General features: G+C 44.5%; 1 protein-coding gene and 1 long non-coding RNA gene across 6 annotated transcripts in view; one reads left to right on the top strand and one right to left on the bottom strand.

Moving 5' to 3' along the window:
* The window catches only part of RBM26 (RNA binding motif protein 26), a 52,771-nt gene extending 51,669 nt beyond the window's left edge, over positions 1-1,102 (bottom strand). For 2 of the 5 annotated variants that reach the window (XM_054056748.1, XM_054056749.1), the window contains exon 1: positions 694-1,102. In XM_054056748.1, coding sequence (XP_053912723.1) covers positions 694-764 — 71 coding nt within the window. In that variant the 5' untranslated portion in view covers positions 765-1,102. The remainder of the gene's footprint in view (positions 1-693) is intronic. The other 3 variants (XM_054056752.1, XM_054056750.1, XM_054056751.1) reach the window with 2 other exon arrangements.
* On the top strand, positions 1,025-23,089 carry LOC128850976 (uncharacterized). Its single transcript, XR_008448249.1, has 5 exons — positions 1,025-1,116; positions 3,153-3,285; positions 7,287-7,474; positions 8,450-8,629; positions 18,436-23,089. It is a non-coding gene; the product is annotated as an uncharacterized LOC128850976 (long non-coding RNA).
* Positions 23,090-26,068: the final 2,979 nt, after the last annotated feature.

The following is a 26,068-nucleotide window of genomic DNA, read 5'->3' as shown; positions in this document are numbered from 1 at the left end:
GATCTAAAAACGTCTATAGACACCACACTTCCAGAAGAGGAAACCTTTACAATCAAGTTCACGTCTCAGTTCCACTCAAACATCACTCAGAAACAGAAGACGTTGACTACTTGCAGAAGAGCCCCGGTTACTCATATGAATGTCATGCTTCGAGGCCAAGCAGGTATTCACAAAGAGGCAAATTATCCTCTAGGGCTTCTACTCTCAAGCGTTCTAGTGATGCAATTTTTATTAGGGGGGGGAAGGGAAGAGGACGCGGACAAGAAAGCGTCAATTCTTCAAAACAACAGAAAAAGACTTGAGATGAGCGTATGGAAAAGGCTACCAGGAAGATCACAGTGTCTTGGAAAACACCCCAATGGCACCTGAGCTTTCTCACAGAAAGTGGATGGGATGGCAGGCCGGGAACTGAGCGCAAGGAACAAGGAGCTGCGGAGGCAAACATGTTACACCCCACTTACCCAGAGCTACGAAGGGAGAGGCGGAGGCGGTCGCTGAGGAGGAGAGAAGCCGCATCCTCCGGAGGCGGCCGGTCCTGCCTCCCCGCCGAGGCGGGGACGGGGCCGCGAGGGCATCTCCCGGGGCGCCCCTCGGCACAGCGGTTCACCCCTTCCCCAGGATCCCCAGCTTCCTTAAGAGAATGTCTGTTTTGGAGGGGGTGGGAGAAAGAGAGGAAGGGTCGCGGCTACTCACATGGGCTCCAAGGTTTTGCTGAGCCAGGATTTCAGCGCCTCGAAGTTTTCTATGATCATTTTTACCACCATCCAGAGCGGCCTGGGCCCCCCGCCTCCCCGGCAGCAGTAACAGCAACCGCGGCGGCGGGGTCCGCGCCGCCCCGCCCGCCGGGACCCGGACTCCCGCCGCGCCTCCCCCCGCCTGCTCCGCCGGGGGCCGCAGGCTCAGCGCCACCAAGGGGGCGGGACCGGCCGAGCGGCTCCCCAAGGGCCCCGCTCTCGCCGCGGAGCGCGGTTACCCCCGCCTCAGCAAAGGGGCGGTGCGGCAGACAGGCTGGGAGAAGAGGCGGAGAGCGCCAAGGGCAGCTCCGGAACGCGCGGCCCGGCCGCGTCCCTCCCTCAGCCGCGGAGCCGCACGGAGCGACCGAGAGACCGAGAGCGGGTAAGATGGCGGCGCCCCGCTGCCGCGAGAGGAGTGAGTGTCGCGAGAGCCGGCGGCGCGCGGGGGCGGGATGGGGTGGGGCCAGCGGCGCTGGGGCGGGTGGGTGCTGCTCCGGCCGTGGCGCCGCCCGAAACGGAGCGATAGCAAATGTATGGAAGATTACTGTGGACTAAGATAGGAAACATGAATAGTGTGATAGAATGAGAGGCAATGGGTATAAACTGGAGACGGGCAGATTTAGGCTACGCATTAGAAACAATTTCTTCACAATGTGGGCGGTGAGGCACTGGCACAGGTTGCCTGGGTAACCTGTGGATACCCCACCTTGGAGGTGTTCAAGGCCAGGATGGATGGGGCCTTGGGCAGCCTGGTCTGGTGGGAGGTGTCCCTGCCCACATGAAAAGTGGGCCTATGTGGATCTCACGAGGTTCGACAAGGCCAAGTGCAAGATCCTACATCTGGGTCAGGGCAATCCACAGTTTCAGTAGAGGATGAGGGATGATGTGATTGAGAGCAGCCCTGCAGAGAAGGACTTGGGAGTCGATGAGAAGCTTGACGTGAGCCGGCAATGTGCACTGGCAGCCCAGAAGGCCAACTGTATCCTGGGCTGCATCAAAAAAGGGAGGTGATTTTACCCCTCTATTCCTCTCTTGTGTATTGTGTCCAGTTCTGAAATCCTCAACATAAGGAGGATATGGAGCTGTTAAAACGGGTCTAGAGAAGGGCTATAAGGATGATCAGAGGGCTGGAGCACCTCCCATACGAGAACAGGCTGAGACAGTTGGTCTTGTTTAGCCTGGGGAAGAGAAGGCTTCAGGGAGACCTTATAGCAGCCTTCCAGTACCTGAAGGGGGCCTACCAGAGAGCTGGGGAGGGACTTTTTACAAAGACTTATTGTGATAGAACTAGGGGCAACGGGTATAAACTGGAGAGGGGCAGATTTAAACTAGACATAATGAGGAATTTCTTCACTATGAGAGTGGTGAGGTGCTGCAACAGGTTGCCCAGGGAGGTTGTGGATGCCCCATCACTGGAAATGTTCAAGGCCAGGTTGGATGGGGCCTTGGGCAGCCTGATCTAGTGGGATATCCCTCCCCCCCATCATAGAGGGGTTGGAACTAGATGATCTTTAAGATCCCTTCCAACCCAAACCATTCTACGGTTCTATGATTCCATGATTGGTAATGAATCTTGAGTGTCTGAGAAAGTCAGGCTGGAAAAATCCACCTGGGAATGTGTGGAGTGAGAATGACTGAAGACAGTCACAAGTGTGTGTGTGAAAGAGAGTAATGCTAAATATCCTGTTTGGCTTTATAGTTCGGAAACCAGAGAGATCTATAAATTTGCTTGAAAAAGAGGAGCTAGTGTGCTCTCTTGATTTTACTTCTGTATGCTGTGCTGATTAAAAGAATATACTTCCAGAAAACTGCGGGGTCTACTTCTCCTTCATCACAATAGCCATTCCAGGTGCTGTTCCCGCTGTTCCCGTCATCCTCCTGTGATGGAGGAGCAGTCCTCTGGTCCCTCCAGTTAGTCTGGATAGTGCTGTAGTAAGGAGAAGTGCCCTGGAGGAGTAGAAAGGGAGGCACAGCAAGTGCTCCCTCACCCATGATGTGAACTTCTGTGAATGTTTGCAACTGACAAAAAAAAATAAAGATTTTCTGGTGTACTTCTTTTTGAAAGTTTTCTTTGAAGATATGACAGTTAGCAGGGGAGTCCTGTGTCCACCTGATCCAGTGGAAGGCTGGAACTGGGTGATCTTTAGGGCCCCTTCCAACTCAAACCATTGTATGATCCTATAATTCTTCCCAACATTGGCCCTGTGTGGGTAGAATGGGGCACTTCTGTGGGCTGATGGCAGATGCCAGCAGTTTTGGCCCACCTTGCTGGGCTTGGCAGAAATGCTGAGGTCACACAGCTGTTCAGTTACCCCCAGAAGCAGTGGTAAGGGAGGCACACAGACCAGCCTCCTGAAAAACGATGTTCACCAATGCGGGATCTTCCCATGAAAAATTAACATACACTGCTGCTTTTAGTGGGACTCTGGATTAACTGAACGCTGAGAGGAAACGTCCGTGGTGAATTTACCTCAGCCAGTTTGTGGGCTTCTGAAAGACCAGCGTCTCACTTGAGTTCCCAGATAAGGTATTTTGCACATGATGAAAAATGGTGAGTATTTCAAATAAATCATTTGCTCTGCCTTTCTCAGGACAGAGTGGATGACTCTGAGCTGCCTGCCTGATTTTCTAAGATACAGAGTAACTTGTGGTAATCACATCAGATTAGACAGCAACAGTGGTCTTGGCTGACTGGTCAATACATAGGCATCCTGAAGTCCTACCTTTGTCATGCAGAGTTGGGATAACAGCAGAAGGAGCCCTGTAGTGTGGGGAAGAAGGGGAGATAGATGTTGAGGGGATGCCTGCCAGTTGTCCTGGCATGCGAGCTCCTTTAAGATCCATCCCCAGCTTCATCCTGCCTATAGGAACCCACCACAGACTGCCAGTACTTCTCTTTGAAAAAGTTGAACTTAACTTTACTTGCGTCTGTAATGAAGCAAGGGTCATTAGCAATTATGATCCTTATTTGCAATATTCCATGCTGCCAAGAAGCACTTGACCTCAGCAGGGAAACTTCCAAGTTATCCAGTATCTGAGACAGCTAAGAACTGGAGGAGGCTAAGGCTGTCTGCACATGATTATTTGTGGCTTGATTATGATCCTTCAAAGTCTGTTGAAAACTGGAGATAGTAGCAAGCCAACCAAATAAACCGCCAGCTTAGTAGGTAATTCAGTAAGGACTTCCCAATTACAAGATACACTGATTTTCTCTCATCACAGAGAATGAACAGTGCATCCAGTCAGTAAACAGAAAATCACCACAGCCTGAAATCCCTGGAGACTGTTCCATAAATATCTAAAAAGTCCTTGACTCATAGTCACCAACTTGTAAGCTAGCTCCCCCGAATGTGTAAAAAAGGTCACTAAGCTTGGGATTCTGATGGGTCTTTGAAGGGACAGGCACATAGAAAATAGGCACTCTGATAAGAATCTAAATGTAGTTTGTATGTGGCCCTTAATCCTTTGGAAAAGCCAGTGTCTAGTGGAAATAATTCAGGCAAGCACTGTGTCAATCTACTCCCCTCTCATCTTTGTAACTACCTTTGATCCTTGAATATACAATGGCCAGCAAGAAAACAAAGCCTGTAAGTCTTCCCCACATGAAATGTATGTATATAATCATAGCAGCAACTTCTCTGTGTTTGACATTTCATTTTCTAAGCTACTTTCCAGCCATTCAGAAGCACAGCACTGTGAGTAAATGAAATCTGTGACCAGCAAAAGGATTTCAGTAATACATTCTATGCACTGGATAAGACTTGTCTACATGGGGCAATTTTGTAGCATTAGTACATGGATAGAAGTATGCTGTTTTCATGCTTCCGTGACAGTAGTCAGAATAACTATAATAAATATATAAATAAATAAAAGCTGCTGACATCCCCAGTTCTAGAGCTTGCAGACTTGAAATCGTAAGGTTTATCTTATAAAGATTTAGATCCCATGTCTTTGAAAGTGACTGCAGTGTTCTGTCACATCTTTGAGGCAGTTTTTATTTCATTTCAGAGCAGGAATAGACATATTACAAAGTAAAACTTTATTCAATGTGAGCAAACTATCTCCACTGAAATATAAACTGGCTTCTGTACATAATGTGCTTTCTATTTAAAATGTAACATCTTTAGGCTCTTAATAACAATTTAAAAAAATAAAATAAGGAATAGTCTTTACTTAAATCAGACTTTAGTCACACATGAAATCAGTACTTTGAATTGAACACAAACCCTAAAGATCATGCTGTATCAGAAACAGTGTGGCCAGCAGGACGAGAGAAGTGATTGTGACCTTGTACTTGACATTGTTGAGGCCGCACTTTGAATCCTGTGTTCAGTTCTGGACCCTTCACTAGAGGAAGGACATTGGGATCCTGGAGCGTGTCCAGAGAAGGGCAATGAGGCTGGTGAAGAGGCTGGAGAACAAGTCTTATGAGGAGTGGCAGAGGGAACTGGGATTGTTTGGCCTGGAGATAAGGAGGCTGAGGGAAGACCTTATTGCTCTCCACAATTGCCCAAAAGGAGGTTGTAGTGAGGTGGGTATTGGTCTTTTCTCCCAAGTAATAGGTGATAGGACAAGATGGAATGGCCTCAAATTGCACCAGGGGAGGTTCAGACTGGACATAAGGAAAAATTTCTTCACTGAAAGGGTTATCAGGCACTGGAAGAGGCTGCCCAGGAAGGTGATTGAGTCATCATCCCTGGAGGTGTTTAAGACAGGTAGATGAAGCGCTTAGGGATATGATTTATTAGTGAACAGGTTCGTTTGGACTCAATGATCTCAAAGGTCTTTTCCAACCAAGTGATTCGATGATTCTATGTGTCATTTGATGCAACACAATAGAGAACCTGTGCAAGGGATCAAAGTAATTATTAACTTCTACAATGTCTTATTTCCGTGAGACAAATAAGTTTCCATTTCTCCTGTAGCCGTTCAACATAAAATCCATAAACTTTTCAAGAAAAAATAAAACATACCCTAAATTTCATCTCTGTCGTATGAAGCTGAAACTTTGTAGAGGATTCTAAGACAGTACTGAATCTTGAAAATGACTGGAAAGCAGCAAAAGAAGAATTAAACACATTCTCCTTAGGTTTCAATGATTTAATACCTTCATTTAAAAAACTAGGTCCTGTTGCTAAATAATAGCGATATTCTGTATCGCTGATATGAGCTACAGATACCAAACATTTACTAGCAACTAAATAATAGAAATCTCAAAACCCCTGAAATAGATATATACATATATATTGTCTGGATTAATAGAAACAGTGCATTTAAACATCAATAATCTTAAACTATAAATACATTGTTATGTTAGTAAAGTAATACAAATCCCTTGTTTATTCATGCATCAGAATTACTGGCTCCTAACAGCCTTTTTGGTTTATAAAAACATTGTCAAGTTCTGCAGAGGAGTATAGATGTTTTCATGTATAGTGACTCCCAACATTCATAGATTTGGTGTGCACTTAGTTTGCGGTAGTCTTGTCTAATTTGGTTTAGTGACCTTTGATGTCTAAAAATAATGGGTTGTATTTTTTCACCTGCTTAGGTGAGAAGTGAATGTTGCCAGCTAAGACAGAGCTATCAATCCTTCCTGAGGTGTCTTAGATTTTTTCTGCTGACTCCTCTCCAAAGCTGTTGAACTTGTACTTACAAAGAATCTTTGTCAATGTGTAAAGCTGCAATTTTTAAGTTCTAAAGATTTTGCTTTGAAAGCTTGCTTTCCTTGAATACCCACAGTTGTCTTTTTAGCTCAGGTTCATCCTTTTAGTTTTTTAATATAAAAAGTAGTTGTAGAAGAGAATAATTTTTGGGCACATCCATCTTTTTTGCCAGACTTGTCCTACCTTCATCAGTAAGTGTTTGTATCACTATGTCACACTGTAAAAAAAGGTTAGCTATTCTTCTTTTTTATTTATTTGTGTGCTTGTTTTGGGTTTTGGGGTTTTTTTGTTTGTTTCTTTTTTTTGAGTTTAATATTTTGGCAGCTGCCAGACTGGTCTATGATATTATGAAATTCTTCAATCTGTCCTTCTAATGCTTCATCTTTTTATTTAGGAAAATGCAGTTGCATTTTCAGTTGCAGTTGGATTTAAAAATTAATCTCTGCTAGTAGGTTTTCTACTAGTGTTAAATGTGAGATACTGGTTATGTATAGCAGATGTAATCCACCAGTTCCAGACACAGGTCCCTGGCATCTCCCAGGAAAAACAATTAAGCATTACAGGCCTTGGCTGTATCTGAGTGGATGATCTGGGGATCAAGAGTTCCACATCCTTGCAGCATACCATGGCCTCTAGTCTCAGCACACGGGCTGAAACAGCAGGGCTGATGAGACTGGATGGCATCAGGATGGTTTGATGGAACAAAAATGTTTTGGTATTTTGTTCAGATTTTTAGTTTGTACTGTCATTGAGTTTTGGGTTTTGCTGTTAGTTGCTGTTTAGATATGTATAGATATACTTCTGTACATTTGTACATGTACTGCCTTTTGCTCTGATTAGAAGGGACAAATGATATTCCTCCTGATACTTCCTGCCTGCTCTACAGTTAGTTTCATCTCAGGAACCATCAAGATGAGTTTTGAGGATGATGTCACAGAATGGATCCAGACTTGAAGACTCCCCCTTCTGTCCTTGACAAATAGCAAATGTCTATCAATTCCTGAGCATCTGGAAGCTGAGACACTTCTGTGTTTCCCCTTAAATACATTTACTAGTGCTTCAACAGAGCAGCAGGTGAGCTTGGTATTGCTCTTCCTTGACTGTGCCTCAAAAATATCAATGTTTATATGAACGTTTATACCTTTGCTTTTTTTACTTTTGACTCCTGCTAAGCCATTGCCACTTGAAAAACGGGGCCTGTAAAAGCTCTCAGAGCAGATGGGTTTTAAGATCTGAATGTCTTTTTCTAATAGTGAAACCACAAAAATTTAATATGAAATATGTTGTGGACATTAGATGACTTCCCGTGACCATGATCTTTCTATACCACAGACCTATATCTGGGATTGTGTATCTCTTCTGCTTGCTGTTGCTGCAGGAAGAAGATAGGTAATATAGCTGAAAAAAAAGGGTTCTATGTGGCCCTGCTTGAGCCAGGGCTTTGGAACAGATATCCTCCAGAGGTCCCTTCCAATGTCAACCATCCTGTGGTTCTATAGAAGGGTTTTGGCAGAGTGTCTCAAAGCCACAGGTCTTTGAAGTATTTGTAGCTGATGAATGTAGCATTTAGCCTGAGATTGCAAGTCATAGAACTGAACGTTTGCCTTTTTGAACTGACATAACAATTTTTTAACAGGTTTTCTTGAAAGACAAGGTCAGAAAAAGTCGTTACAGTCAAAAGTCTGGTCTGCAAACTGTGTTTTTTATTATTGCTTAAATATAGCAACATTACCATTTGTGGATATTTAACAACATACATCACACTTCTGAAGTCTATATTGTGTGTGCCTAAAAGACCTTGTGTTTTAAAAAATAAAATGGGTCAGTTTTGTAATACAAGGTGCTTGTGTTGTGTAACCTCATTAGCTTGTCCTAACGTGGTGACAACTTGTGTACTTGCTCATAAGCTTGTACCAACGCAGGGACAGGATTGCTGCACTTCGCCAATGGCAGCAAAATTGAGCTTAGCCCTTGCTTGTGCCTGTGGGAAGGATGACTGGGAAAGGGCCCAGGGTGTAATTAATAGCTCTTCTTCTTCCCAAAATGCAGTGGAGCAGGAAAGAAAAGGCACAACTCATAATTCTGTCCCTATGACACCAACCAGCAGAGCTTCATCTTCCAGAAATCTTCTCAATGCAGTCAGCAAAGTACCAACTCTGTCATTCTGGTCTGTGCAAGCAAACAATTATGGAGCAGAGCCACACCTGGATATGTGCCTGCTCATAGGAGGTAAGTGGCCGCCCACATTCCCCAGCTCCCTTGGGCAAACCACTTGTGATGGAGGTGGCCATGAGGCCACCATGCCTTGCAGGAACATGGTGGCTCTATGAGCCTGTCTGAGACTGGGAGCAGCTGTGACACATAACAGCGCTGCAGTCTCAGCTTTAGTGTCGTGAGGCATGTGTTCTGTGTGGGTTTTACTGCTAGATAAGAGAGACTGATTTCCTAGCAGTTAAGTAGTCCCATCCCAAACAATATATGTAAATTCCTGTCCACTGTACATCTTATACACCACCTAGTGCTCTGCCCCATTTTTGGCCATAAGCCTACACAGCATGTGGAGTATAGACTCCTGGAGTGGCAGATTTTGAGTTGGCGCTGTCTGGTGTATTTTGCTATACAAATCCTCTGCAGAGATAGAAGACACAGTATCCTCTCCATTTCAGATGCTAGTCATACACAGAGCATAGGAGGAAGCAAGCAGGATCTTTATTTTGCCCTTCCTGCTACCTGTTATTATTTTTCCAAGCCTGCATTTGTGTAGGATATGCTGCACTGGAGGTAAGGCATTCCTAAGCCACAGTGTGAACTTCCGTTGCCTCTGAGATGGCTCAGCTATCTAAGATCATAATCAAACTTGTAGTAAAAGAAAAGAATGATCACAAGTGGCAGAATGTACTTAATCCATTTATCTTTAATCCAATAACTTAGTTTTAATTATAAATAAAAAGTCATTTCAGTTAAAACTGAATGCTAGCCATTGTTAAAAATTGTTAAAAACTGCTCTGACAAGCTATGTGACAAGGATGGCTTTGTACTACAGATGTAAAAGTGCTGTGTTGAACGTGTTACAAACATTGACAAATAATTTTAAAGACACTTTCTGTCATATTGGAGGTGAAACTTGAATTGTTTACAGTGTCTGTTCTTCACAATAGACTACTTCCTACAGAATCACATATGCTGCAGCCATGAAGTCTTGTTTGTATGAGTTCTTCCCACAGAAATATGAAAATAAATCATTCTTGGGAGGATAAGACTATGATGGAATCATGGAATGGCTGAGGTTGGAAGAGACCTCTGGAGGTCATCTGGTCCAACCTCCCTGCTCAGGCAGGGCCACCTAGAGCCAGTTGGTCAGGACCATGTTCAGGTGACTTTTTAATATATCCAAGGATGGAGACTCCACAACTTCCCGGGGCAACCTGTGCCAGTGCTAAGTCACCCTCACAGTGAAAAAGTGTTTTCTGGTGTTTGAGGGAACCTGCTGTGTTCCAGTTTGCGCCTGTTGCCTCTGATCTGGTCACTGGGTGCCACTAAGAAGTGCCTGGCTCCATCTTCTTTGAACGCTTCCTTCAGGTATTTATACACATTGATGAGATCCCACCGCTTTCTAACATAATGAATCATTGAATCATAGAACCATCAAGGTTGGAAAAGACCTCAAAGATCACCCAGTCCAACTGTCAGGCCTGCACCACCATGTCTACTAAGCTATGTCCTAGAATGCCACATCTACACACTTTTTGAACGTCTCCAAGGGCAGAGACTCCACCACTTCCCTGGGCAGCCTGTCTAATACTTGACCACTCTTTCAGTAAATAATTTTTTTTCTAAAATTTTTTTCTATCCAATCTAAACTTCTCCTGGCGCAACTTGAGGCCGCTGCCTCATTTGTTGCTCAGGAGAAGAGACCAGCACCCACCCCGTTACAACTTCCTTTCAGGTAGTCGTAGAGAGCGATAAGATCTCCCCTCCGCCTTCTCTTCTCCAGACTAAACAATCTCAATTCTCTCAGCCACTCCTCATAAGACTTGTTTGCTAAACCCTTCACCAGCTCTGTTGCCCTCCTCTGGACATGCTCTAGCAGCTCAACATTCTTGTAGTGAGGGACCTGACACTCAACACAGTGTTCGGGGTGTGGCTTCACCAGTGGTGAGTACAGTGGTGTGATCACTTCCCTAGTCCTGCTGGCCACACTGCTTTCGGTACATGCCAGGATACCACTGGCGTTCTTGGCCACCTGGGCGCACTGCTGACTGATGTTCAGCCATCTGTCAACTGTTACTCCCAGGTCCTTTTCTGCCAAGCAACTTCCCAGCCACACTTCTCCAAGCCTGTGGTGTTGCATGCGGTTGTTGTGATCCAAGTGCAGGATGCAGCACTTGGTGTTGTTGAATCTCATACAATTGGCTTCGTCCCATCGATGCAGCTTGTCCAGGTCCTTCTGCAGAACCTTCCTGCCCTCAAGAAAATCAACACTCCCACTCTACTTAGTTTCAGCGACACACTTACTAAGGGAGCACTCAAAACCCTCATCATTGATGAAGATGTTAAACAAGACTGGCCCCAGCACTAAGCCCTGGGGAACATCACTTGTGATTGGCTGGTAACTGGATTTATCTCTGTTCCCCACAACTGTCTGGTCTCAGCCATCCAACTGTTTTTTTTACCCGTCGAGAGTACATCTGTCTAAGTCATGAACAGCCAGCCTCTGTAGGAGAATACAGTGGGAGACAGTGTCAGAGGCTTCACTGAAATCCAGGTAGATAAGATCCACAGCCTTTCTTTCATCCACTAGGTGGGTCACTTGGTCATAGAATGAGATCTGGTTGGTTGAGCAGGACCTACCCTTCATGAACTCATGCCCGCTGAGCCTGGTCCCCTGGTTGACCTGCAGTTGCCTGACAAGTTCATTCAAGATTTAATCACTGTTACTGTTTGGTTTGGAGCAGTTTGAAATTAGACAATTAAAAAGGATCTAATTTTATCATTAAAAAAGGTTATTTAAATCTTTGTAAACAATTTATTACATAAACTATTATTTTCATAGAATCATAGAATAGTTAGGGTTGGAAGGGACCTTAATGATCATCTAATTCCAACCCCCCTGCCATGAGCAGGGACATCCCGCTAGATCAGGCTGCCCAAGGCCCCATCCAACCCAGCCTTGAACACCTTCAGGGATGGGGCATCCGCAACTTCCCTGGGCAACCTGTTCTAGTGTCTCACCACTCTCATAGTGAAAATTCCTCCTTATGTCTAGTTTAAATCTGCCTCTCTTTAGTTTATACCCATTGCCCCTAGTCCTATCTCGACAAGCCTTTGTCAAAAGTCCCTCTCCAGCTTTCTTGAAGGCCCCCTTCAGGTACTGGAAAGTGTCCCTGGAGCCTTCTCTTTCCCAGGCTGAGTAAGCCCAACTCTCTCAGCCTGTCCTCATATGGGAGGTGCTCCAGCCCTCTGATCATTTTTGTAGCCCTCCTCTAGATCCATTCTAACAGCCCCATATCCTTCTTACACTGAGGATTCCAGAACTGGACACAATACTCCAGATGAGGTCTCACAAGAGAGGAGTAGAGGGGCAGAATCACCCCCCACCCCCTTCAACCTGCTGGCCACACTTCTTTTGGTACAGTCCAGGATAAAGTTGGCCTTCTGGGCTGCAAGTGCATACTGCCAGCTCATGTGGAGCTTCTCATTGACCAGCACCCCCAAGTCTTTCTCTGCAGGGCTGCTCTCAATCACATCATCTCCCATCCCATATTGAAATCGGGGATTGCCCCAACCCAGGTATAGGACCTTGCACTTGGCCTTGTTGAACCTCATGAGATTCATACAGGTCCACTTCTTCAGCTTGTCCAGGTCCCTCTGGATGTCATCTCGTCCTTCCGATGTGGCAACTGCACCACTCAGCTTGGTGTCGTCTTTTTAAAGTTTTCAGATTGCCCACCAAAGAGAGCATGCTTTCTATAATTCATTCATTTATTAAAAATTACTGTAGTATTACATTATTGAAAAAGTGCTGTCGTCCATGTGCAAGGCACTTTTATAATTTTCAACTGTCAGATATGGGAAAAAAAACTTTAAAGAAGTTTGGAAATAACAATGTTTTTTAACCAGCTTAGTTCTCGTTTGAAGCAACTTCCAGTTTTTCTCTTTAAGGAAGCTGTAGGTTGATTTCTGGTTTTCTTCTCTCTGTTGTTCACAGGCCTCAGCCCTGAGGGCTGGTTGGAATTTGCTTAGGTCAATGCTGCTGCAGAGCCAGAAGAGGGAGCACAGACACTGCTTCTTCTTGGTTGTACTGTAGCAGAAATTGGGATTATTTAGCAGAGGAAAAAACCGCTATATCTGAAATAGAGGAGGCATTGTATTTTCACAATAAGGTAGAGAAAACATTACTTATACTGTGTTCTGTATATGCCACTGAATGTATTATGTTTTGAGCTCATATTCCTGTGCCGACACTGCAGATGGTTATCTTCACAAATCCAAAAGTTTATACCTTAGCATAGTTCTGTTGAATTCAATGGAACTGCAGCCTACAAGAGTCTTTTCATTTGGAGTATTCATCCCTAGGATAGTGCTGTGGCCATAGTGATTGAATTTGGTTGAAAATTCCCAAACTTTACAATTAAACAATTACCAAAAAAAAAGAAGAAACAGGCGGCGAGGACCTGGGGGGTTGGGGTGGGGTGGTGATAACAAAGAAAATCAAACAGAAACAAAGAACATAGAACCCCACAGTAAGGGAAAGGATTTTTAAATGCCTGTTAAGAATTGTAAGGGTGAAGGTATACTCTGTGTCCAAAGAACATTTGTGTTAGCCACTATGTAGATGGAGAATAACTTGTTAAATCTCAGTATGATGGAGGGTTTTCTGGTGGGCAGAAGAGGGCATTTTGAGACTCCTGTACTCACAATACAGTCCTTTGGTAGAAGATACTCAACAGTAATGGTCCCCACTTGAGAAGCACTGGATACTCTGCTGAGTTCCCAGGAAGTAATTCTGTAATTTGTTGCTGGAGAGAAAAAAATACCAGAGAGAAAGCCACAAACCTTGTCAAATTCAAAATGTAACACAACCTGGCAGTGTGTATTCTAGCAGCTGGAACAGAAGTCATTGTAATCAAAGACGTGATAGTGACACAACATCCCAGAAGCCCAATGGGTGCAACATATCAAGCCCTGGTCCTTCCATCTTTGCACGGCATCAGCCAATGCCATAGGCTAAGGACACCAACTCCAGCAGTCTGTGATTACCTGTAGACTCACAGATTGTATTCCAGAGGTCATTTTCTCAACAGATTGTCAGTGGCCCAGGTTGAAGCAGCATGGAATCTCACTTTGATAGCCATGACTAACAATTCAGCTTCTTATACACAAAAGGTTGCAGTGAATGGGACTGTATCTGGCTGGCAGTCAGTCACCAGGCAATTCTAGTTGGCTCAATTCTAGGACCAGTTCTGTTCAAGATATAATGATCTGGACACAGGACTTGAATGCACCCCTAGTAAGTTTGTTGATAATAAAACTGGGAGATGCTGTTGGTTTGCTCAAGGAACAAGAGGCCTTGCAGATAGAACTGGACAGATGGAAGCACTGGGCAATCATTAGTGGCATGAAATTTAACAAGAACAAATTCTGTTCACAATTCTGTACCTGAGAAGGAGTAATGCTGGACACAAGTATAAATTGAGGGAGAGGTGACTGGAAAGCAGCCCTGCAGAAAGGGATCTAGAGGTGTCAGTCGAAGGTAGACTTGTTGTGAGTCAGTAGTGCGCCCTGGCAGCCAAGAGGGCAAACTGCATCCTCAGGTGCGTCAAACACAGCATAACCAGCTGGTCAGAAGAGGTGATTATTCTGCTGTATTCAGTGTTGGTGTGGCCTCACCATGAGTACTGTGTGCAATTCTGGACCCCACAATTTAAGAGTGGTGTTGAGGTACTTGAATGCATGTAGAGGAGGACGTGAAAGCTAGTGAAGGGGCTGGAAGAAATGTGTTATGAGGAGTGGCTGAGGACTCCAGTATGGTCTAGACTGGAGAAAGTGAGGCTAAGGAGCAAACTCCTTGCTATCTACAGCTTGTAGAGGAGGGGAAGTGGAGAGGGATGTGCTGATGTCTTGTCCCTGGCATCCAGTGCCAGGACGTATGGGAATGGTTCAAAGCTGTGTCAGGGGAGATTCAGATTTATATTAGGAAATATTACTTTACCAAGAAGGCAGCTGAACACTGGAGCAGTCTTCATAGAGAGATGGTTTATGCCCCATGCCTGTGAGTGCTTAAGAGGCATTTGGACAATACTGTAGCTTTTGGTCAGCCCTGAAGTGGTCAGGCAGTTGGACTAGATGATCATTCTAAGTCCCTTCCAACCTGAAAATTCTACTCTATTCTACTCTAACTTAGAAATTATAGTCTTTTGACACAGAGAAGAACATAAAATGTAAGTAATATAGAACCACTGCTACATTTTAAGGTTATGGGCAGACTAAATTATTCTTCCTTCACTAATTCCTATTTATTACTTTCCACACCATCTCTTCCCGACAAAGCATACAAAAGCCACATTTCACTAGCTCTATGTTTACACATTTTCGGTTAGAGTTTTCAAGGGTGCTTAGGTGAGGCACTCATGGGGATAGAGCTCATCTCTAGGTTCTTCTGGTACAACAAATTGCTCAGCCGTTACCTCTGCTTTTTCCATTTTCTATTTAGTTCGTTCTGAAGAGAGAATGACCCTACAAGCTGCGCCCCGTGCCAAGGCACTTGTGGCAGCAGCAAGTGCGGCTGTCCCCTTCTGCAGCAATAATTAGTGATGGACTTATACTAACTGTCCCTGTGAAAGGCTTCCAAATAACTGCCAGGCAGCATGAAAAAATAATTTTTACAAGGTAGCTTCAATTGTTTTTAAATAACACTTCTGTCTCAGACTACCACCAGTAGTAATGTCACAGGGAGCCCCTCAGGCCGCGGAACCCATTGGTTGCTCCTGTAGCTGGAGGCAGGACAAATGTCAGCATGCATTTTGGCTTGTGAAGGTCTTCAGAAGACAGAGAGCAGCCTTTCCAACCTCAGCTGGAAGGTCTCCTGAGAAGCTAGAAATACCTGTGGACACTTTTGGGTGGGGACTTTGGCTTGTCTGCAGTGTCAAGAGAGCAGCACCTGAGCCACTGCTTCTCAAGCATATGCAGGTGACCTAGGGCCACGCAAAGAAGAAGAGGGACCTCCTCCTCTTTAGGGATGCCTTGGCCATCACCAGCCCCTGATAAGACTCGCAGAACACAGGTGTCTTTCCTTGCAAGCCCTGGCACTAGGGTTGGATGCACCCATAGCCATGACTATGGCAGGCCAATGTTAGAGGGATGCCACCAGGCCCAGCCACTACCAGGTCCTGCTGCTCCTCTTTGCAGATGTGGCAGCGTTCCATGCCTGAAGCTCTGCCTGGTAGTGGGCCAGTGCAAGTGCTGAGCAGTGGGAAGCAGCCTGCCAGGGGTGCTGCCAAGGAAGAGGAAGGTAAGACCACCAACTCCCTTGTCTTTGTCTGGCCCTGCAGTTCCTGTGTGGTCGTTCCTGCTGAATCTGGGTGCCATGTCCCATGGTAGAGCTGGGCAGCAGCTGTGTCCTGCTATACAGGGCTCTCTGTCCTGCCTCTGTGGCCCCTTCCCACAGGGCAGGGACTGTGCCAACATCCACCTCTGCCTGCAGGCTGGGAAACAGAGGATACTCAGGCTGTTTATCCTCCCTTTCTGCAGCTCCCAGGTGGTGAAGGAGCTCTGGGTCAGCACACTCCTTGAGTGACCCCTGCCTGGCAGCACACCCTAAAGGGGTCATGCCCACATTACAGTGAAGGTGTCCTCATGGCTGCAGGCAGAGCCACTGTTGCCCAGCTGTGTCCAGCAAACACTTGCCCAGTCCCATCCTCACCACTGCCACTGCTCTCCACTCAACTGCTGGCTAGTACCTGGCTGTATTGTGGAAGCTTGGAAGTGCTGGCAGGAGAAGGAAAAGGCGGCTTGGGCCTCACACAGCTCTTTCTCTGTTCCTTCCCTGTGCATAGGCCACCAGAAGGACTGGAGGGAGCCCCAGTGACCCAGCTGCCCTCCATCAAGTTTGTCCTGAAGAAGATGAGTGGCCACAAAGACACTGAGTGTCCTTTCTGTCTCCACTCTGCCCCCAGACGCTGCTCCAAACAAGCATCACATGCATTGCTTCTCATCTTCTGCGCTTTTCCCCTTGCCAAGCAACAACACTAGATGCCAGGAGCCTGGAGAGGCTGGTGGAAGGCCAGGCAAATGGGGGGGATGTGCAGGGTGCAGTCTTGACCATCCCCACCTCTCACACATGGCCAGGGGCCAATACAGTTCACAGTGGTCCTTTCTGCTGTGGGGCTGCTTGGTAAGCATAGCGCCTTTCTTGCAGGCTAGTCCAGGGCAGCGACCATCTCGTGTCCTCTCTGACAGCAAAGGTGGACTTGGCTGCTCAGCTGGTGAGTTTGGAAAAGACAAGGACAGGACAGCCCTACTGTCGCTGGTGGGCACTTGGGCTGTACTGGGGCTTCTGCTACCTTTCCTGGAGGGCACATCCATCTCCATCACTCTGTGGCAGGAGAGAGCTGAGCCCCCATACCTCTCATTCCCAAATTATGCCTCTCCCATGTGCTTGGCAGCAGGGGAACAGAACATAGATGGCTCAGGAGTGCCCCTTTCCCTGAGTTGTAGCACCACAAGTAATAGAGCAGTGACTCTCCATTTATGAACAGTGAAATTGTAAGGGGCCACCTGTATCAGCTGAATATTCACGAGTCTGTGGGGCCTGATGGACTTCATCTCAGAATACTGAAGGAGCTAGCGGATATTATGGCAGGACTTCTCTTGATCATCTACCAAAGGTCTTGGTAGTCTGGGGAGGTCCCTACTGACTGGAAGCTGGCCCGTCTTATTCCAGTCTACAAGAAAGGCATGAGGGAAGACTCAGGGAACTACTAACCTGTTAGTCTAACCTCAGTTCCTGGCAAAATTATAGAGGAGATCATATTGGGTACTACTGATAAGCATTCAAAAAATAATGCAGTCGTCATGGACAGCCAAAATGAGTTCACAAAGCAAAAGTCCAGCTCAACTAACTTGACATCTTTCTATGACAAGGTCACCCACCTAGTAGATGAAGGGAAGACGAGGTGTGCAGTTGTTCTCGATTTTATAGTAAGGCTTTGGATACTGTCCCTCAGAGCATCCTTTTGGATAAGTTGTTCAGTTGTGCAATGAGTTTGTTTACAGTGCGCTGGGTGTACAACTGGCTGAACAGCAGAGCTGAAAGGGAAGGCAGTGGATGTAGTTTTTCTGGATTTTAGTAAGGCTCATATGGTAAATGCTGATTCAGCAAGAACACAGAACTTTCTCAGAAGCTAATCTGAAACTGAACTACTTCCTGAAAGAATCAATAACTCTACAAGGAATTTTTTTTTACCTGCTTTTTATGCAAAGATATACAGGACTTCACTATTAAAACAAACAAGCAAAAAAAGGGATGCAGCATATCTAACATAAGAAACCTGTCTGGGCTTTTTTTTGTTTTTCCTCTATGAAAAAAGGAAGGCAGACACACAGAAAATGACAATTTTTTTTTTTTTTTTTTTTTTTTTTTTTTACAAATCCATAAAGCATTCTGACCTGGCCTGATCTACAATGACTTTTTTGCATCTAACTTCTGATTACTCTAGGAAAATGCCCTTTTTCTCTCCTTTCCCTGTTTTGCAGTGTAGGCCCTTCATATATTTCAGTCCTGTGGTGTAGCAGAAACCTCCCCCTTCCAAAAACCCTTCTCTTTTCCCACTAGAGGGCTCTCCCAAAATACTCATGAGAGGTAGTCCACTGGAAGAGATTATTCTACTCTAGACAGTCATTTATAGTAATGTTTAAGGCATAGTAATGGCTATCTTGAAATTAAATTAAATTAAATTAAATTAAATTAAATGAATTCTGTGTCAGATATTACCCAGAAGAACTAAATATTGGTATTTGCTATTTTTTTCATACAGGTATATATTTGCTGGAAGCTTAACTGAAAAACCCATATGCACATTCTGATGGTGAAGATGGCAGAATTTTAGATACATAAATCTTCGGAATGTAAGAAAAAACACAATTTGTACACATGTATTTGATCTTCATGATCATCTATATTAATACGTCCGTAAATCAGTTGGCTCAAGAAACCTTGACTGTTCTACAAATCTGAAACTAAACACTTGCACCAGTGCCCAGTAAATATTTTGTTCAACTAAAAATAGAAATTACTGTCATCAGCAAAGGGTATCCACGAGGGAATGATATTTCCTATAAATACACTAAGATACATGTGGATGAGTTTAATCTAATGAAGAAGGTGTAAACAAACCAAGGGACAGAGCTTTGAATGGAGGAAGTAGAATGCATAGAAAGTATTTAAGGTTCTCTCTGCTAGTTAGAATTTTTAATATTATGCCTTGTTTAAAAAAAACAGCAACGACAAAGTTTCTTGTTTGTTGAGCAATTATTACATTAAGAACTTGTAGAGTACTATCCCTAAAGATAATATGATTTCTTCTATACTTTTCTTGCAGTTTCAAATATCAACCTGTGGTGTCAGGGGTCTAAATTTCAGTTTTCTGTCGGAGCTACCTGAAAAGTGGCAGATTTTCAGATGGTGATTACTTAGTACTTTCTGATGGTACCATTTTCTCAAAACCAGGCACATTTATAACTCAACTGAGGCTCCTAAAAACTCATTCAAAGTAACTGATGACATTTTAAAATCTAGGCCATGGAATTAGAGACATCAGAACATTTTATAAAGAATAATGTATTTGCTTGCTATGACCCTTTTTGGTTTCCATATTTATCTGTAATTAGAAAATGATGGGTAGAAACTAGTTTGGTATTCAGAACGATTTGGCAAAACTCATGCTTAAAATTCATTACAGAAATTTTAAAAATGTTGGTAAGGATAATAGTATGGATAAAAATACTGATAATAATGTAGTTAATAGTCACAGATTAGAACAGAACTTCTACAGGAATAATTCCTTTAAATTTATTTGCCATGAAAGCATAGAAACAAGACACAGGAAGGGAGTTCCTTTAGCTCCAGAATTTGAATCTTATCAACATTGATTGTAATCTTGTTTGTTTAGAAACAAGTGTTTCTTGTTTAGAAAACAGTGCTCCTACTATTTATTCAGAGAAGATGTGGGATGGAGAAAGCCTGTGGATAGATGCCGAGTCAGATTATGAGGGAGCAAGAGGAAGACCGAGCTTCATTGACTGACAAGTTCTCAGCTGTGCTGTACAAGGCAAATACCATCTGGCTTTGAAGCCCAGTCAGATTTAAGTGGGTTAAATTAGTTTATGTATGGCCCCATTACATTCAGTTTGCATTTGGAGTCGGTGGGCAGTCTTAGATAAGGGCACAAAATAACTTTGAAATCCAATTTTATTTTGCAAAAGTTAAAAAGCTAACTAAACTGTAGCTTAAGTAGAATACAGTTAATCTCTACACACACACTAAACACCTGAGTAATTGAAATTAAAGCAATGGCATCTTAGCATTTCACAAAACACTGTTTTCTATTAATTTTCTTAAGGATATGGCCTAAGATTATATTGAACTATATATAGGCCAATAGATATGCAGCCAAAATAATCCAAAATATACCAGATAATTTTTCTTCTAAAAGATAATACAGAGGAAAAGAAGATCATAGTGACTTTTGTATAGCTAGACAATAAAAAAAGTTGTTGGCCAGATATACTGTCTACACTTCGCCTTTTTTCACTGTTATTTTGGATTTTTCCAATCGGCAGAGATGCTACTTCTGTTATTTACTGATTCTCAAACATGCGTTTTGTTTTGTACAAATGCACAGGAAGTAGCCAAGTTCCTGCTCAAACATTATGCAAAACATGAGGTACTTATAATACCTTGAGGCATACATGAAGCAGTAAAGTACAAGGCTATGCTGGGGGAAAGAAATACACGTAAGATGTTTGGTTCATAACAAGTTATAAGCAGTTCCAAATAATATCTGTAGCGCCACCTATAATACGAGTACACATATGCATCTCCTGATGCTCAATATACAGCTGTGTTTGCTGACTGCTTTACAGCTGGGCTCTGTCAGGAAGCAGCAGCCATGGGATGGTCCACATGGGCAGGGGAGCTGGCACTTGGGAGTGATGGTAGGGCTGGCAGGAAAGCAACTCTCTGACAGAGCGCAGTCCCATGGCACCCAAAAAAGAAGAAAGGAGCTCAGTCTCTGATGGTGACTAGAGCAGCCAGCGATCCAGGTCACTAGACGTGTCTGTGGGGATGAGGCAGGTCTAGGGTCAAGGGAAGTCAGATCAGTAGATGGAGATCGTGTCTGTGACAGCAATCAAAGTCAGACAGCATCCGGCAGTCTCCAGGCAAGTCCAAGGTCAGGGTCCTGGCGTGATGAATCAGGGAAGGACTCTCACAGCCACTCCAAATAATTATATACTGCAGATTTTTTTGTTATTAGTCAATCTTGCATCTCAAGTATAGGAACAGTCATATTGCCAGCAACATGGCCAAATACTATGTTGCTGGTTTTCTCCTTGATTGTTTCTTTTTTTAAAAAAAACCTACAAATTCCAGATGGTGCTGAGAACTTTGTCAGTCAGAATGCAATGTAAACTAAAAGATTGTAGTTGAAAAGTTTACAAGATAAACAGAAAATACCAATATTATTAGCCCCAGTTTTCAAATGAGAAGCAGCATTTGGTCAAAGCTATAGAAGAAGGTCTGAAGTCAGTTTCTTGATTTATGTGCAAGACCAGCCTTTACCCATCACTTGGCTGACAAGTGGTCCAGGTTTCCTGGTGGTGACTAGGAGTTGCATATTCCCAGCTGGAAATGTCCATGACAGAACTAGTGTCAATACTGGAGCATGTCTCTTCTCTGACCAAACTGAGTGAACCATTTTTGCTACTTGAGCAGCACGTAACCACAATGATAACGTTTACATTATCAGATGCAGAAATAGTTTCCTCAGGGCGGATGCATAGCCAGCTATGAGACACAGGCACATGCTGGCATTCATATCTACAGTAGACCTTCATTTTTGAAGGAAAGAAAGAGGTACTGAACAGAAATCAGGGAGCCACAGCTGCCTCCATGTTTGTTCTATCAACGGTTAAGTACCCCACCACATAACACCAGCAGGTCATCCTAGACACAGAGACTTACAGGACTGATAAGTCGTATCTTGAACAGAAACACTTTTCCAGTTCAGGCATTTCCTGTCATCATTTAGCCCTTGAGTCCCTTGTTTTTCCCATCACCATTCAGCCCCTTCCTGCTGCACATACTGATAGCTGGGCAATGCAAAGCTTCTAGATTGTTATTTAAACCCAGCCTTTTTCTTCAGATTTCCATGAGAAAATGTTGCAGTGATTTTTTTAACGTAACTGATCCTGAGCAATGCAAGAGTGACCACTGTCCATCATGCAAGGACAGCAAACTGTCAAGTGGTCACAGCTTTAGCTTGAAAAAAAATCATAGAATCATAGAATATTTAGAGTTGGAAGGGACCTTAAAGCTAATTCCAACCCGCCTGCCATGGGCAGGGACATCCCACTAACTCAGGCTGCCCAAGGCCTCATCCAACCTGGCCTTGAACACCTCCAGGGATGGGGCATCCACAACTTCCCTGGGCAACCTGTTTCATTGTCTCACCACTCTCATAGTGAAGAAGTTCTTCCTAATGTCCAGTCTAAACCTGCTCCTCTCCAGTTTGTACCTGTTTCCCCTGGTCCTATCCCCACAAGCCTTTATGAATAGCCCCTCTCCAGCCTTCCTGTAACCCCTTCAGGTACTGGAAGGCTGCTATAAGATCTCCTCTGAGCCTTCTCTTCTCCAGGCTGAACAGGCCCAACTCTCTCAGCCTGTCCTCATATGGGAGGTGCTTCAGCCCTCTGATCACCTTTGTAGCCCTCCTCTGGACCCATTCTAACAGCTCCATATCCTTCTTACATTGAGGATTCCAGAACTGGGCACAATAGTCCAGATGAGGTCTCACAAGAGCGGAACAGAGTGGCAGAATCACCCCCCACCCCCTCGACCTGCTGGCCACGCTTCTTTTGATGCAGCCCAGGATACAGTTGGCCTTCTGGGCTGTGAGCACACATCGCCAGCTCATGTCGAGCTTCTCATCAACCAGCACCTGCATTGCTTTGTAGTCTTGTCTCATTTTGTGCATACACAGTGGTCTGCCAATTAAATGCAAATTAACTAGCTGATTTATTTAATAACTATGTGTAACCAAGGCCTCCAAAAGCTAAAAGATTTGCATACTTTTCATCTTAGTATTATATACTAAGATTGAAGATGTGAGAACAAACACCGACATATTATCCATGATGCAGAATATTTCTCCATCTCATAGTGGTTTGTGTTTAGAGCTGCCCTGCAGATGCTAAAAAGTAAGCTGATTTTGGAACGGTTTATAACCAACAAAAGCTGTAACAGACTAACCTTGCATCTCAAATTAGCCTTTGGAGGTTGGTATGTACATTTGCTATAAATTAGACGTAATATTTTATAACTTTTTAAGGATACTATAAAACTGTAACATAAAGTAGGACAAATAGTAAAGGTGATAGTTTATTAACTGCATATATACTATGTATTATTGATCACTGGTATAATTTTGAAGTGTCTAGATATCCCAAATTACTATGCGCTCTCAATAAATACATTGTATGAATCAGTTCATGATATTGTCTGTAAAGTACAAATGGGAAAAAGATAGGAAAAAACCCAAAGATAAATCGATAGCAGAAATAGAGGTTTGCCTAAAATCAAAGATTTTGCTGATTGAAATGTGTTAGACAAATGAAATTGCCATGCATTTACAATGCATCCTTCATCCTGGACTTCACCAACTGCTTCAGCTCATGCTCAGTTCAAGCGCATTTTTAAGACCAACTGAAGCCTATAAACTTAAACTCCTCCTGTCCCACAAGTAAGACAGTCTGGACCCTTCTGAGAATGATGGCTGACCAGTGCTCCACATAACCATCTATGCCCATCACTCTCTTTACATTCCAAAGAGATGCAGCAAAAAATACCCTCAGATTTGTGTCTTACCCCAAGCACCATCAGCTTATGCTCCTCTTACCGTACGGAAAGGATTCACTGCTGTTTCTCTTCACTAAGCGTTGAAAGGATTCAATGTGTAGAGTAACTATTTTAGTTTAGTTAAAGAAAGTGCAAGGATACAGAATCATAGAATCATAGAATTACTAGGTTGGAAAGGACGCACTGGATCATCAAGTCCAACCATTCCTAACAATCCCTAAACCATGCCCCTCAGCAACTCATCCACCCACCCCTTAAACACCTCCAGGGAAGGTGACTCAACCACCTCCCTGGGCAGCCTGTTCCAGTGCCCAATGACCCTTTCTGTGAAAATTTTTTTCCTGATGTCCAGCCTGAACCTCCCCTGGCAGAGCTAGAGGCCATTCCCTCTTGTCCTGTCCCCTGTCACTTGGGAGAGGATTGGGAGAAGAGGCCAGCTCCCTCCTCTCCACAACCTCCTTTCAGGTAGTTGTAGAAAGCAATGTGTCCCCTCAGCCTCCTCTTCTCCAGGCTAAACAACCCCAGCTCTCTCAGCCGCTCCTCATAAGATTTGTTCTCCAGTCCTCTCACCAGCTTCGTTGCTCTTCTCTGGACATGCTCCAGAGCCTCAACATCCTTCTTGTGGTGAGGGGCCAGAACTGAACACAGTACTCAAGGTGCGGCCTCACCAGTGCCGAGTACAGAGGGAGAATAACCTCCCTGGAGTTGCTGGTCACGCCTTTTCTGATACAAGCCAAGATGCCATTGGTCTTCTTGGGCACCTGGGCACACTGCTGGCTCATGTTCAGTCGGTTGTCAACCAACATCCCCAGGTCCTTCTCCTCCAGGCAGCTTTCTAGCCAGGCTTCTCCTAGTCTTTAACACTGCACAGGGCTGTTGTGCCCCAAGTGCAGGACCCAGCATTTGGCCTTGTTGAAGCTCATGCCATTGGCCTCATCCCATCGGTCCAGCCTGTTCAGATCCCTTTGCAGAGCCTCCCTACCCTCCAGCAGATCCACGCTTCCACCCAGCTTAGTGTCATCTGCAAACTTGCTAAGGGTGCACTCAATGCCTTCATCCAGGTCATTGATAAAGACATTGAACAGGGCTGGACCCAGTACCGAGCCCTGGGGAACCCCACTTGTAACTGGCCTCCAGCTGGAGTTAACTCCATTCACCACCACTCTCTGGGCCCGGCCATCCAACCAGTTTTCCACCCAGGAGAGTGTGCGCCTGTCCAGGCCAGAAGCTGACAGTTTCTGAAGCAGAATGCTGTGAGAAACTGTGTCAAAGGCTTTATATCTACTCTGCAGATGCAGAAACACCAGAGTGGCACTGGCACCATTTATTTTACAAGACATTAGGCCCAAAGAACATCAGGCCTTGAGTGCATAGTGTTCACTGAGTACATTGCAAGATGGGACTTCTGAACCTACATCTTTTTTTTCACTTTAGACACCTAAAGAAACCTTTAAAAGATATCTTTAGTACTTCAGTAATCAAAGATATTTCTCTTCATAATGAAATAGTTAACTAAAGGTGCAGTAATATAGGCATCCACACTACTACCATTTTGCGTATCATGCTTAACTCCTACCTTGCCTTTGACCTAAAGGTACGTGACCTTAACAAATGTCGTGATTCAGTGTACCTATGTCCATTGAGTCCACTGTTGCTGAGGACGGTGTGTGATTTACTCGTCTGCAGACACAGATAAGCTCGTGTGCTTGGAGACAGGATTCAAGGAAGAGAAAAACAGTCAGCTGTGGTTGAGGACTGAGTCAGGGATTATTCATACCAAGCAACTCCGTGTGACTTATAGGGCTGGAACAGGACGTGCTCAGAGAGCTGGTCACTTTCTATCATCCTTAAAAATTTGTGGAGATCAAAGAAGATTCCTGATGACTGGAAGAAGGATAATGCTGCACCCATCTTCAAAAAAGTCCGAAAAGATGAACTGGGCAACTACAGGCCAGTCAGCCTCATTTCTGTCCCTGGGAATATCATGAAATGAGTTATCTGGGAACGTACTTCTGGGCATGTGAAGGTGGAAAATTTTTTTGGAACAGCCATCATGGATTTACCATGGGTAAGTCATGTCTAACCCACCTAATTGCCTTCTGTGATAAGGCTGCCCTCCAGAGGAACCTAGACACGCTGGAAAAATTGGGGTGACAGGAACTTCAGTAAACGCAACAAGAACAAATGCAAAATCTTGCCTGGGGAAAGGAAGACCTCTGGCAGTTTTACAGGCTGGAGGCTGATGGTCTGAGGAGCAACAGTTGTAAGCAGAAGGCCCTGTGGGACAGTGAGATGTGCATTCTGGCATTAAGGACAGCCAGCATCATCCAGGGCAATGTTAACAGCAGCTGAGTAGGTCAAGGGTAGTGATTATCCCCTTAGCACTTGTTGGACTATATCTAAATGACAGGATGACAACAAGTTGAGTAGAGAAAGCCAGTGTGGCCTCTCTAAGGGCAAATCATGCCTTCCTGATTTGGATTCTGCTATGGAGTGATTGCCTTGGTGGATAAGGGAAAATCAATGGCTGTCAT

Source organism: Cuculus canorus, chromosome 1 (genome assembly GCF_017976375.1).
Source record: "Cuculus canorus isolate bCucCan1 chromosome 1, bCucCan1.pri, whole genome shotgun sequence".
Lineage (NCBI taxonomy): Eukaryota > Metazoa > Chordata > Aves > Cuculiformes > Cuculidae > Cuculus > Cuculus canorus.
This window is presented reverse-complemented; position numbering and strand designations above follow the sequence as displayed.